The 14962-nt window shown below is 52.7% G+C and overlaps 1 protein-coding gene across 2 annotated transcripts in view; it reads left to right on the forward strand.

The window, feature by feature from the left end:
• LOC138522079 (uncharacterized) overlaps positions 1 to 13143 on the forward strand; it is a 92988-nt gene extending 79845 nt beyond the window's left edge. Inside the window, exons 4-6 of one of the 2 annotated variants that reach the window (XM_069635318.1) lie at positions 4046 to 4096; positions 9573 to 9694; positions 11523 to 13143. In XM_069635318.1, coding sequence (XP_069491419.1) covers positions 4046 to 4096; positions 9573 to 9694; positions 11523 to 11528 — 179 coding nt within the window. In that variant the 3' untranslated portion in view covers positions 11529 to 13143. The remainder of the gene's footprint in view (positions 1 to 4045; positions 4097 to 9572; positions 9695 to 11522) is intronic. The other variant, XM_069635319.1, reaches the window with a different exon arrangement.
• The last annotated feature ends 1819 nt before the right edge of the window (positions 13144 to 14962 follow it).

Genomic DNA, 14962 nt, shown 5'->3' on the forward strand with positions numbered 1-14962 from the left:
GAATCCAAGGCTAGAAACGCATGACTGTGGGTGCTGACGCAATTCCCTGCACACCGAGTCATGGACTGAGGGGTCCACCCCTCCTCTACGTGTGTTTGGGCTTTGGCTGGACATGTTGAGATTAACATATGAGGTAAGGACAGGGGGTGACAGAACGCGGCTCGCATGTGATGTAGGAATGTGGGAAGCCCTGAGGGACCCAGGCATTGACTTGAGAGCGAGGTCTTGAGTTCCTTCCTGAACCGCAGGGCTGTTGGCGCGGTCCGGATTGCCACCAGGGTGGGGTGCGGTGCCAGTAGGCAGGGGCGTGGCAAGTGAGTCCCGTTACTTCCCTTCTGTGGCACCTTTCTGTGATTTCCCTAATGACGTCCCCAAAGCAGGTCTCTGGAATTTCAGTTGCTTCCCAAGCAAACAAAAACAGAAACCACTCGCATCCTGTGTCGTGATTGGAGGTAAGGAAGCAGTGGGCGAGGGCTGACTCATCACTCATCAGCACACACCTGGGAGAACCACAGAAGAAAAGGTCTCAGCCACCTGTCCGCTTCACTGTCTCTGGCACCTGAGCAGGAGACACTTCCCAGCCTGTGGCAGGAGATACTTCACTGGCTGTGCCACCTGAGCAGGAGACACTTCCCAGCCTGTGCCACCTGAGCAGGAGACACTTCCCAGCCCGTGCCAAGAGACACTTCACTGCCTCTTCCACCTGAGCAGGAGACCCTCCATAGGCTGTGCCACCTGAGCAGGAGACACTTCCCAGCCTGTGGCAGGAGATACTTCACTGGCTGTGCCACCTGAGCAGGAGACACTTCCCAGCCTGTGCCACCTGAGCAGGAGACACTTCCCAGCCTGTGGTAGGAGATACTTCACAGGCTGTGCCACCTGAGCAGGAGACACTTCCCAGCCCGTGCCAAGAGACACTTCACTGCCTCTTCCACCTGGGCAGGAGACCCTTCATAGGCTGTGCCACCTGAGCAGGAGACCCTCCATAGGCTGTGCCACCTGAGCAGGAGACCCTTCACCACACAGGCAGCATACCCCGTGGGACCCGAGCTGGAGGCACGACCCGCTGAAGACCATCAAGAACCCCTCCCTGCTGGCACACAGACTTCCCAAGCACTCGGGCTTCTATCTCTGCCCTCCTGACCACTTCCTCTGCGTCTGGTGGACGCCCATCACTGCAGGGCACTTACATCTCCAACCCCTGCCTTTCGGCTGCTTCTGGAGGACCATGAAAGGGGCGCAGTTGGCCACCGCCCTGAGCGTGGGGGTGCTCCTCTTTGTGCTCTCTTTACAGGTGCCAGGTGAGTACTCGCACGTGTTGAAATGTAAACTGTGCCCCCTTTGCTCTGTACAGGACCCAGGACTTCAAGGCCATGGGAACCACCACCTCTCTCCTAATAATGGTGGTTCGGTTTCTATGGAGACAGGGCACCGTCACTTTTTAGCTCAGGGTGCCACATGGGAGGTGTCAATACAACGGCCCAGAAGCGTCACCATTCCGGAGGTCCAGGGCCACTCGCCTAGAACCCAGGAAAGCGCGCTTCCCGGCGCCTTTCCTGGAGTCTACCCCTTGCCTGGTTGCATGTCGCTGGACGCTCTTGAGTCTGCCCGGGGGCGTGTGTGGTGTGACGTCGCCCACTTCGATAAGATGTCTGTGGAGGGTGAGTGCTGGGAGGCAGCCTGTGAGCTCTCCCAGAGGCTAGCTGAGCACATAGCGCCTTGGGGTGGGTGTCAGGCAGTATTGCAGCTCGTGCTGGTGCCTGTGCACTGCGTGGGGTTGGCTTGCGATGGGCGGCCAGTGTGGTGAGGGCATCTTGGGTGACACCTGGCGCTGCTTGTTCCCTAGGCCTCTGGCCGCTATGATGGCTGGCATTCTGGGCTGCTGGAATGTGTGGAGGGTGGATCATGGAATGGCTTCAGGAGTGGATGGAGCAGGCCGTGATGAGGAACTGAGTAGGAGAGGATTCTGCGAAGTGGGTCCAATTCTCTGGAGCGAAGAGGACACAGAGGGGTGTGGTAGGCTTCGTATATTGTGGGGCGCAGGGAACAGTGCAGTGGGGGGCTTGATGTTGCGCGAGCTACCTGCAGGGCCTAGTCTCCAGGAGCTCTTTGCTGTGATCTGTGGCATCCTCTTTTGGGGGGCGTGTTGTGTCAGTGTTCCACGTCCCCTCCCCTGCAGGCAGGAACGCAGGGCCCTGCCCTTGGCATGCTGGACACAGTGGGATCAAGAGAGTGGGAGGTGGGTGGGGTTGGGGTCTTTAAGGCAAGGCTTGGGAGGATACGCTAGGGGGGGGGCATGTTACTTGCCACTGGCCCGGCGCTTGCTGCTAGGGGGTCCGGGTTAGGGGTTGGTAGGGGCATACAGGCTGGTGAAGATTCCAGCAGCACAGCTGGGCAGTGGGCACGCACTACAGAGTGTCCCTGAAGGAGCGAGGCCCAGGCAGCGCCGCGAAGGGACGCAGTCCTGTAAAGGCGCCTCGTTCGAGCAGGAGGCAACAGGATGCGGGCCATGGAGGCGCCACTATGACAGGGTCATCAAAAGACGACGCCGGAAGAGGAGGGGCAGAAAGGGAGGCAGGGGGGAGAAGAAGTGCCCGGGCTGTCAGGGGAGAGGACAGACCTAGAAGCGAGGCCCAGACCGGGAAAGTGGAACCTCACATCTGCACAGAAGAGCAGAAACTGCCTTCCCCGCCAAGGCCTCTCAGCTGCTTTTCAGACTATCAGACTAATAGCCGGAGTGTGTGGGGGAGTGTGTGCACGTGGGAGTGTGTGCAGGAGGAAGCGTGTGTGTGTGGGGGGTTGTGTGTGTGGGAGTGTGTGCAGGAGGAAGCGTGTGTGTGTGGGGGGTTGTGTGTGTGGGAGTGTGTGCACGTGGGAGTGTGTGTGTGGGGGGTTGTGTGTGTGGGAGTGTGTGCACGTGGGAGTGTGTGTGTGTGGGGTTGTGTGTGTGGGAGTGTGTGCAGGAGGAAGCGTGTGTGTGTGGGGGGTTGTGTGTGTGGGAGTGTGTGCACGTGGGAGTGTGTGTGTGGGGGGTTGTGTGTGTGGGAGTGTGTGCACGTGGGAGTGTGTGTGTGGGGGGTTGTGTGTGTGGGAGTGTGTGCATGAGGAAGTGTGTGTGGGGGGATTGTGTGTGTGGGAGTGCATACTTGCCAACCTTACATCTTTAGGCAGTAGGCTACTGCTTTTGAAGCAGCCCTACCACCTACAGATTCCAGTGACAGATCCTGCTGCTTTTTACAGTGGCAGGTAATCTATGTGATTCTAGGGCAGGCTCCAGGACAGAGCATGCAACACATTAATGAGTCTGTCTGTGCAGTGGGCTGGTAGGTGATTACTTGGATTGCACTCAGACCAATCCACTGACCTGACAGCGACGTGACTCTGTCCTGCACTGTTGCCGGGACAACCCTTAGGTGAAGCAGCAGTGAAAGCAAGTGGCAGAGTGTACCACCATCACACATCATCTGCAGACAGTTTGGTGTTAGCATTCAGAATTATACATTTTTAACATTTCAACATCTTTCCATATTGTGCTGTTTGTATGTTTTGTATTTTCCTGTGACGTCATTGTTATGGGAATTATTCTTTTTCAAACTTGAAAAATCCTACATCTTTTTGGTCACACAATGTTGGCAAGTATGGGAGTGTGTGCATGTGCTCCACGTCACATTCTCTCCCCTCTTCAGTCCTCTACTGTGGCGCTCGTTGATGACGTCACTGGCCTGTGTGGCGTCACCCCGGCCCACCTCATAGTCATCAATTCATGTGGCATCCCACTGCCAGGCCGCAGGCGCCTAAGGCCCCCACCCACCCGAAGGCTAGGTAAACTCACGTGGGCCCTGAAGCAGCCTGCATGGGTGGGGATAGGAGCCAGGCGCCCTCCCCAGCGCCCTCTCTGGCTGGAAAGAGCAAGGACAGAGGATTGGGATGGTCAAATGGCTGACCAATCACTACAGATCATTGCGAGGGGGCGGGGGGCATCCTATCCCCGGTCAGCTGATTAATATCCCCACGGATTCTAAGTCTGGCCCTGTTTTTCTTACAGATGCAGCGACGCAAACGACCAATGGCACAAACATCACCAACGCCACCACAGGTGGGTGCCCGCCCCCCTGCACAGCCATGCATACTGGGCATCACTGGCATGTACCGGGGACCTTGAGCGGACTGTGGGGAATAGGCAGAGGAATCATAATGAGCGGCCTGGGTACAGAGGGATAGTGATGCGCACAGGTTAAGGACGCTGGGCACAGGTTGATGGTGCCAGCTGTAGACGCAGGGGGCACTGGTTACAGACTGCGGAGCCGAGCCAAGCATACACCAAGGAAGCAGGCACAGGGCGCCAGAGGCGGATACAGACTGAGGGAGCTAGGCACAGCGTGAGGGAACCAGGCACAGCGTGAGGGAACCAAGCGAGGACTGGGAGAGCCTGGCACAGAGTGCGGGAGCCAGGAATAGACTGAGGGAGCCTGGCACAGAGTGAGGGAGCCAGGAATAGACTGAGGGAGCCTGGCACAGAGTGAGGGAGTCTGGCACAGAGTGCGGGAGCCAGGAATAGACTGAGGGAGCCTGTCACAAAGTGAGGGAGCCAGGAGTAGACTGAGGGAGCCTGGCACAGAGTGAGGAATCCAGGAATAGACTGAGGGAGCCTGGCACAGAGTGAGGGAGCCAGGAGTAGACTGAGGGAGCCTGGCACAGAGTGAGGGAACCAGGCACAGAGTGAGGGAGCCAGGAATAGACTGAGGAAGCCAGGAATAGACTGAGGGAGCCTGGCACAGAGTGAGGGAACCAGGCACAGAGTGAGGGAGCCAGGAATAGACTGAGGGAGCCTGGCACAGAGTGAGGGAGTCTGGCACAGAGTGAGGGAGCCAGGAATAGACTGAGGGAGCCTGGCACAGAGTGTTGGAGCCAGGCACACAGCTAATCAGAGACTGGGGGAGAGTGGTACAGTGCAGGAAAGCAAGTGCCAATATACCCAAATGGCTACCATTTGGGTGACGTGGGCAGTCATGGGATGGGGTGGGGGAGCGGGTGTTACTTGGGTATTTGTTGATCCGTGTTGATAACAGAGCATACCCATCTCTCCATCCACAGCCCCAGTGACCAACTTCACCAGCGTAACCAGTACCCCCACCACTCTGACCACACTGAGTGAGTTTCATGGCACCTGCCCCAGGCTGATGAGCCTTTCACCCGGGCACCCCCTGCAAAGTGAACCCTTGCAAGGCCTCGGGATGGACACTGACTCAAGCAATGAATGGCTGAGGGGGGAGGGGTGATGGTAGTTCCTTTTTCAAGCACTTTGGATTTGAGCTGATAAATGTCCATTCTTGTAATAAAATAGTGTCGATGCAGCGCTAGTGAAACAGAGTGTGCACTGTACATGTTCATGTTTTGTCTCTGTCCCTGTGAGCGCTCTGAGGCCCTTGGGCGATTCAGCGCTATATAAAAACCAAGATAGATAGATAGATAGATAGATAGATAGATAGATAGATAGATAGATAAATAGATAGATAACATGAGCCGAGCCAGTGTGATGCGCTTACCAAGGCCTGCTGAGTGCTTTTGGTGTGCGTGCAGCTGCCCTCACACCTGAAATGGGCGGGGTGAGACATGACATGACACAATGTACAAGGTGCGCGTGTGTCCCACAATGGAGAAGGCATGTTGCGTGCACCCGGGTAGGGTTGCCACGTGTACAGAAATATAGACCCTTTGTATTTTTATGCGAGTGACGTCAGAAAAAGGACATTCACAGCATAAGATGGTGGTTCTTCAGTTTTGAAACTAAAATGAAAACATTTAAAGCTGGTAGCAAGTTCTCCAAGTGTACTTCGCAGCTGGTACATTACTCCTAAAACTGTCCAGAAGTAAGGTGAGAAAATGCACCCACGACAGGCACGGACAGGGCAAACCGAGCCACTAAACACACAAGAACCCGTAGGCATCCAGAATCGCAAGCACGCGCAGCTGTATTGAATAGTTCGTGTTGGTTGCCTTTTGGAGTAACACTGTTGCTTTAATTCCTTTTATTCTTTTAATGATACGTTTTTTGGGGGGGTTCTTATTTTTGTTTTTAGTTCTTTTTTAACTTTTTGATTTTCTTATCAGGATCATTTTTAAAAGTGGAGTGGAGTTCAGGGGGGACCCCCTATGGGCCACTTTCTGAACCTGAGGCACTCCCCCTGCTGGCCGCTAAGTAGTGAAATTGTATTGACTCGTGCCCCTCAATGGGCACTTTGCCCCCTCTGGACCACCACTGGGGGCGAGAGCCTGCTCACTGTACAGCACTTGGCCATAATGCACAAGGATATGTTTAACGCCCCTTGCGTTGTGCCTAATCGCTCCCTGAAGACGGAGTGACTTCTTTCCCATATCTCCCATCTGGACACTGCCCCTCCTCGTGGTCTACAGACCCCCTGGTGTTGACAGTGTCTTCTGCGCAGAATGTCCTGCTTTTGCATTGGAGCTTCCACTCAAATATCCCAATCTTTTGATCGTGGGTGACTTTAATCTCCCACTTAATGCAACTAATGCCCGGCGGGTTTCTCATTTCTTAGCTCTTATGTCCGACCGTGGTTTCCCTCACTTGGTCACTGACCCTACTCATCGACTGGGCAACGTCCTGGGTTTTTTTTTTACCTCGGAGGCCTCTACTACTCTTCTTCCTCCTGTCCCTGTACTATAGTCTGACCACTTTCTGGTGCCTTTTCTCATTCCTCGACTGGGCCCTACTTTACCCGGGGCCAAGCATGCTGCCCTTAAGCGCAGCTGTGACCTTGTAGCCTCCCGTATCTCTCCGTGTGCTCAAGATACGCCATGCTCTTTGCTAACTCTGGATGCTACCTTTTGTGTGGTAGCTGACTCTTGGGCTCCCCTTAGGCTCTGCAAAAAGATCAACCGCCCTTCCGTGCCCTGGTTCTCTGATGAACGTAGGGCCTGTAAGCTTCTTTGTAGGCAGTTGCAGAGGAAGAGGTGAGCCAGCTATTCACTGGCTGATAAAACGTCCTTTCGTTGTACTACGGCGGCCTTCAAAAAGGCTATCATCTCTGCCAAGCCGTCCTTTTTTAGTCAGAGGAGGATAGCTGGAGGGGCAACGTGCTCGCCTTGGAAGCAAGACGGCACGGAGCAACACAGGTTCGATCCCCGGGTATGCGCTTAGAAACCTCTGGGTATTAAGCGTGTTATAAATAACCTATCATATCCTATCAGAGCATGGAGGCAGCCATCAATCAAACCAAAGCAAGTTTGACTTGGTTCACTCTCTCTCCTCCCCGGATAAGGCGGGACCACAGGCGGTGCCTTCTCAATATCTCTGTGACTCTCCCTCCTGTTTCTTTATCAACAAGATCGGGACCATCCATCAGAACATCAGCAACTCTGTCGGGCAGTCTGTCACTCCGTCCCCCTCTGCTTTCCTGGTTATGCCCAATTCAACTTGGTCTCTTTTCCCTATTTTCTCTGATCAGGATGTTCTTACGGCTATTCCTCTACTTAAATCTGCGTCAGCGCTTGACCCTATCCCTCTTGCTCTTCTTAAAGAGATCTCGGGAGATATTGTTTCATTAATCCCATCGGCAGTTGATACTTCCTATATTACTGGATATATCCCCAGTGCTTCGAAACATGCGCTTGTGATCCCCTTGCTCAAGAAGCCCTCTCTTAATCCCTCCGTGAACTCAAACCTTCGTCCAATTTCATGCCTCCCTTTTCTTATCAAGCTGTTGGAGTCTCTTGTTTCCCCTTTGCTTTCTTTGTTTCTTGAATCCTCTGGTTGCTTTGATTCTTTTCGGTCAGGGTTCCGCCCTGAGAGAGAGGTAACGAATCAGTCCTCACTTCTGTGATGGATGATCTTGTCCGCCTGGTTGATCAGGGTGGTGTCAGAGCACTGATATTGTTAGACATATCTGCTCCTTTCGACGCTGTCGACCATGCCACCCTGATCTCCCGGGCTATCGACTGCGGGTCAGTTGGGCCAAGTTCTGACCTGGTTCTCTGCCTTCTTGGCAGACCGTTCTCAGTCTGTTTTTCTCTCCCCTTTTTGTTCTAAACCTGTTCCATTATCCTGCGTTGTTCCGCAGGGCTCTGTTCTTTCTCCTAACCTATTTAATAACTATACTGGTCCACTTCTTCGCCTTCTCCAGTCCCATGGCTTCCGGTATTACTCCTATGCCGGTGACATGCAAATCATGGTTCGTTTTGATCTTACTCGGCCTGACACTGCTGCTCGGCTTAGGGGTTGCCTTGCAGACTTGCATTCCTGGATGGCTGGGAACTGGCTGAAGCTTAATGGTGATAAAACAGAGGTTCTTGTTGTTGGCACCTCCAGCTCTCTGTCTTTCTGGATGGCCGACTTCTGGCCTACTTCTCTGGGTCCTTTCCCTTTGCCAACCTCCTCTGTTAAAAATCTGGCTGTAAAAATCTCCTCTTATTTACCTATGTGTGATCAGGTCGCCTCAGTCTGCAAATCCGGACACGACCAATTGAAAATGCTACGGAAAGTTCTCCCTTTTCTTCCCGTCCAATCTCAGGCTCCTGTTGTTGGGGCTGCTGTTCGCAGTACCCTCGACTACTGCAATGCGCTTTATCTCGGTCAGCCTTGTTATCGTCTGCACGGTCTTCAGCTCCTCCAGAATGCTGCAGCCAGGTCTGTCCTTCACCCCCCCCGCTTGGTGCTCATATCTCTCCCCTGCTTCATCAGCTTCTGGCGAGAAGCGTGTTCTCTTTAAATCGCTCTGCAGTGTGCAGCGTGCTTTTTACAAAAGGGGCGCTGAATATTTGCAGACCACATTTTGTCCGCATATTCTGCTGCGTCTGCGTCGTTCCCGGGGTCAGACTATCCCGTAGGGGTGGCCGCGCCTTCTCAGTTGGGGTGGGCATCGCTCCCTGTGCGCCACTTCTCAGCATCTCTCCTTCCTCTCATCGTTCCTAAAAACTCTGTTTCTTCTGAATCTCTGGCGCCATGATGCCTTAGGCTGAGCGTGCGCCTTATAAGTTCTTTTAACATAACATAGCTTGTCATTTACAGTGGGTGCAAAGGGCGCACACCTGACGTCACTAGAGTATGCAGCGCCCAGACCACAGACTGGGCACGCGCTAAGCCCCGGCTCGGGACCAGGCGCTATACCATAGAGGGGGACATGGCACAGACGTCAGGGCGGGGGGCAAATCATTCCTAATTGAAGGGGGGCTCTGTAAAGCTAGTGGGGTGGTTGATAGAGTAGATAGAATGAGTAGACGAGAGGCGCGCGCTTCGGTTACATCTGCAATCCCCGCTTTCTGGATTGCACCCCCTCCCTTTATTCCTGGGGCGGCCCCAGCGGATATTTTCAGGGTTCATCCTGCACTTATTTCATCTCTCATGTTTTAACAAATGTCTAAAGTATTTATTTTTTGTATATTTTCAATGTGAACTTTAACATTTTTATTTTCAGTTTTTTAAAATTGTATTTCCGGTCTTCCAGAATGCTAGTGTTTAGTCTGTCGGTTGATGGTGGGGGCGTGGGGGTCGGCAGAGCAGTCCCAGGCCCAGCTTTCTCATGGCCTCTCCTCCCTCTGTTTTTCCCGCGCAGGTTCGACTGTGGCGGCCCCGAAGGAGTACGGCCTGAAGTACTGGGGTATCATCTTGATCTCTGTGGCCGTGGCTGTGGCGGCCGTGGCTGTTGCGGTCTGCGGCGTCTTCTTCTGTGCACGGGTACGTATTGTGGGTCCCTGTTACTTTCAGAGCTGCTTACAGAGGGGGCTTTGCCCCAGGAAAAGAGTGCAGTGGGCGTTTAGCTGATTTCAACACCCACAAAATGTCACTTGTGAACAATGAAAGAGTATTGAGTATTACTGCCATCAGTGGCAGGGTGGGGCATGCACCTCGCCCAATGTCTGCCCCCTTTGCAAGTGTCTGGCCTGGAAAATATAACAGCTGCAGCTTCAGCCCCCACAGGGTGTGTCTGTGCCACTGCACAGTTAAGTGCCAGCAGCTGCGACAGGCCCGGGCGGGGAGGGCAAGGTCGCCACCAGCAGACTAGGAGGAGCCCAGCTTCCGCAAGCCCCCTGAGTGCCAGCGCTGAGCTTCTCCATCCCATGCCTGCTGGGAGCGGGAGTGATGGGTCGCTTGCAATGCATAACATTGAAGTAAAAGCAAAGACCAGGAGTGGAGTAGTGTGTGCCTCAGGACTTGAGTCAATGGCACCCCTAGCCGTGCAGAAACTGATGGGATCACGGCATGGGTGGTTCCGCGCAGCAGGGTAGGAGAGGTTTCAGTTTCCCTTGGGAATGCAGAACCTGGTTGGTAACCCTACAGGGGTGCCCACTGACGCAGAGCATAAGAACTGCAGCTGCCACACACTCGCACACATCCCGTGGGGCATGTGAACCTCAGTGGTATCACTACGTGTGTGCTCCCTGCAGCAGATTAGGAGGACTGCAGCTGCCACACCGCTGTGGCGTGCAGAATCTGGTTGGGATCACTGCACAGGTTTCCGTGGCAGTAAGGTAGGGGGCGGACTCTACCACACAACGCTGTGGCATGCGGAATCTGGTTGGGATTATTGCCAGGTGCCCGTGGCAGCAGAGTAGGGGCGCTGCAGCTACCACACACAGCTGTGGCATGCGGAATCTGGTTGGGATTATTGCCAGGTGCCCGTGGCAGCAGAGTAGGGGCGCTGCAGCTACCACACACAGCTGTGGCATGCGGAATCTGGTTGGGATTATTGCCAGGTGCCCATGGCAGCAGAGTAGGGGCACTGCAGCTACCATACACCGCTGTGTCATGTGGAATCTGGTTGGGATTATTGCCAGGTGCCTGTGGCAGCAGAGTAGAGGCACTGCAGCTACCATACACTGCTGTGACATGTGGAATCTGGTTGGGATTACTGCACATGTGCCGTGGCAGCAGAGTAGGGTAGCTGCAGCTACCACACACTGCTGTGTCATGCAGAATCTGTTTGGGATTACTGCACAGGTGCCTGTGGCAGCAGTGTAGGGGAGTTGCAGCTACCACACATCGCTGTGGCATGAGGAATCTGGTTGGGATCACTGGACAGGTGCCTGTGGCAGCAGAGTTTGGGGGCTGACGCTACCACACACCGCTGTTGCATGCAGAATCTGGTTTGAATAGTTGCACAGGTGCCCAACGCAGCAGAGTAGGAGGTTGCAGCTACCACACACCGCAGTGGCATGCCGAATCTTGTTGGGATCACAGGTGCCCGTGGCAGCAGAGTTTGGGGGCTGACGCTACCACACACCGCGGTGGCATGCCGAATCTGGTTGGGATCACAGTTGCCCTTGGCAGCAGAGTAGGGGGCTGCAGCCTCCACACACCCACCTAGCAGGCAGAACCTGGTTTGGATAGTTGCACGGGTGCCCCCTCCAGCAGGTTTTGAAGACTTAAACTTGCACACACTCCCCCCCCCCCCACACAACCCTCTTTGTGGTGGCTAGGACCTGTCACGCACCGCTTTGAGACCTATGAGTTTATGCAGGAGACGCCAGACGCAGGTGCTAACATTGCCCTTTCTTTCTTGTAGAACTGAGCATGAAGGTGATTGCAGCCGTCCTCCTGCATCCTACCCAGGCTGAGGTCTCAAAACTCTCCTCACATGACCTCTCAAGGAAAGACAGGGCAGCTAATGAACAATGTGGCATGCTGTGAAATGTCTACTCCCCGCCACCTGCTGCGCCATCTCCCGGTGATAAAATCCCAGGACTCCCGTCCCACTGCTGATGACGCCACAGGACTCCCCGTGATGACGCCACAGGACTCCCCGTCCCACTGCCGTTCACATCCCAGGACACGATCGTCTTCATAATGATTTCTTCACTGGAGAGTGGGTCTCCTTGGCAGTTGTGACCTTACAGGGCCCTCTGTTTATTGACATCACCATGCATGCGGCCTCATTACTGATGGCACCACAGGGCCTGCTCTCCCTCTACTAATTACACGAGATTGTGAATCCAAATCAACGTCATCCCTGTGTGACACTGTCCTTTCTTTGCTATGTCGGTGGCAGGGTTTCCCCCATCAAGGGCAATGATTCTGAAGCCATAGCCTGGATGGGCGGTGCCCACCGGCGCCCGTGTGGCGCGCTTCCTTCTAGAAGGGATGGAGAGCCCTCCTTCTGTCCATGTTTTCTATGTACGCTGTTGGTGTTTTTGTGACCTATAGATTGTGTAATGTATTTTGTATAGTATTCTATCTCTTGGGTGTATAAGAATTTGAGGGTGGCTCCTCTCTCCGCCGCATGGACAGTGTGCCTGTCTCAGGGCTGTGGCCCTTAATCTCCTACATGTGTCGGTTGAGTCGTACCCCAAGGGCTTTCTTACTGGGGGAAGGGTACAGCTTTGTCCTTCCCCCACCTCACTGTTGCCCCCTGGGCCATGCCCTACAGGATTTGTCGCCCAATAAGGGCAGAACACGCTGGGCGATAAGCATGTAAGGGGTTTGATATTGGTGTTTTCGGAGGCACCTGGGGGTGTTGGCTAGCGCGTGCCCGGTACGACTGCCACGGTATAGGTGCTGATGGAGGGCAAGGGCACGGACATATAATTGGGGGAAACCAATGTTTTTCTCTTCCAACACTTGCTGGCCATGTGAATAGCACCCCTTCGGCTTAGCCCAGAAACGCTGGATCTGGCGGAACATGTGGAGCCATCTGAGTAGTGCCATCCTCCGGGCGCCGCCTCCTACGGCCACTGAATGAAGGCTTCCTACTATGATGAGGCGATAGAGGACTGTCCTAAAATGTACACTTTATAGCAGATTGGTTGAGTTTTTTCATATATTTACATATATTTATTATTATTAATATTATTACCAATATTAAATTAGTATTCAATGGAGCCATTACAAGCCTGAACAGGAGGGGGAGACAGTGTGAACTTCCTGCAGAATAAGATCAGGCATTAGTGAAGTTTCTGTATAAAAAGGGAGAACTAACAGTACACTGCAATTTGCTCCATTTTGCAGGCTTTTGCTTTTGAGGCAACGGGCAGAATTCTCCAGAAAAGTTTTTAAAGGCATTTTCTGCTTTTATTAGAAGAAAGGACACACATTCTTTAAATCCTTAAAATGTACAGACTTGCGTAACATGCGCATTATTTTCAAAATGTCAAGATTTTTTAAATAAAAATGCACATATGTTTACAAAATGCTTACAGTTATTTATTTTTCATCTACTTCATTAACATTTATAGAAGGCCGTAAAAGAAGTTGAATAGGGAATTATTACTATTTTTTAATGCTGGAGAACTTTCTAAAAATGCCCAGCATGAAATGTAAAAAAAAAACATATTTTTTTGGATTGGAGGAAATGGGAAGGGGCAGCTCACATGGTCAGACTGGACCATAAAACGGTCTTAGGCACCAATGAAAAAATGGCCAGCAGTTGCAAATGGATATTCAGTCCTTTAGTCACAGACTGTTTGAATAGTACCCAAGGGGTTGTTTTTTGTTCAAATGTAAACAAATTGTGATATTTAAAGAATATTTATTCAGCAACAATGGTCAAAACTACTAGCAGCATAGTGAAGTAACTCCTCAAACTGGCCCACATTGGCCAAAAAAGTGGCCCATTTTGACTGGCCCACACTAGCATTTTACATTTTTGGTACGGTCATCGCCCCATTGCCCTATAGGCCAGTCCAAGCCTGCCGGCTCATCCATAATGGGTGAGGGGGCGTCCACCCACTGGCCACCTCACCCATTACGGAGGAGCCGAGGAGCCAGCTCAGTGAAACACTGAGCACTCCCTCAGCTGCTTTTTCCAGCTGAGGGAGTGCTCCTGGGCTAGCTGAACTGTCAAAGGGAAACACTGTTTGCTTTTGACAGTTCATTTCCCCAGCCGCACATGATCACTGAGCCATGCAACGCTGGGGGTGTTTTGCTTCGCCAACCTTGCATAGCTCATTGGAAATGCTGGCTGGGGCACTGCATGTATGTATGTGCGAGGGGGTGCTCCTGCGCCTCCTCGCACATACGGGCAGAGCAACCTGGAACGGGGCATTTTAGCAACCATGCGCAGGCCCCTTCAGAAGGTACGTTTATGGCGATTTATTTTTTATTTAAATGTGTATGGATGTGTGTATGCTTGTGTTATGGGACTGTGGTGGGAGCAGGATCGGCGGCAGCATGGGATAGTGGTGGGAGTAGGGTGGGGAGAGCCCAGGGTCTGTACTGGGAGTAGGGTGCAGTGACGGCACACAAAAGTTCTTAGCGATTTCTACATACTGTCCATCTGGCACTTTTGGGGGGCCCAGCCTGCCCAAACTTTGTTTAGGGGGGGCCCATTCCAAAAAAGTTTGAAGACCACTGCCTTAACTTAACCCAAAGCAGGCCCACCACTAAAGACGCAAGTGCATGTTAGGACGTAAAGCAAGTTTATTGTACACTCATCCGGGGAGGTGCTAAATGATGCAGCAGAGTCAAACTAACCTGAGTCTCTCTGAACCACACTAAGTTGACACATTATATACATTTTTGCAACAGATAAAACATTCCCATATATTTTATTACAAACCGCCCCCCACGTGTGATTGGTCAAGACCCATACAAAAGAAATCCAATCTTTCTCCAATTCCCCCATTCTTATTGGTCATGATAATCTCAACTACCATCTTCTGCTCAGGTGTAAAACACACCCTCTTTTAGGATTTGTCCGTGGTAGGTCATGACATCATCACATACTTACACATTCACATACAAACATAATTTATTTCAAGTCACAGCTGGTCTGAGACTTTATAACCCCAACACAATTGCACATGGTTTGCACAAATACTTCAAACAACACGAGGAGGGGAGGAGTAAACAGGTTCCCTTTGAAATGGGAATAACCATCTCACCCACCCCGACTATCTGGCATCTCTGGAAAACTATAATCTTAATGACTGGCAATTCAACACGCATGGCCTCTGGTCACATCCCGAGGAACAAATCGATGCCCATGAAGTATCGGTCACTCTGACCTCA

The sequence above is a fragment of the Ambystoma mexicanum genome, chromosome 13, assembly GCF_040938575.1.
Source record: "Ambystoma mexicanum isolate Mex_15411 chromosome 13, UKY_AmexF1_1, whole genome shotgun sequence".
Taxonomy (NCBI): Eukaryota; Metazoa; Chordata; class Amphibia; order Caudata; family Ambystomatidae; genus Ambystoma; species Ambystoma mexicanum.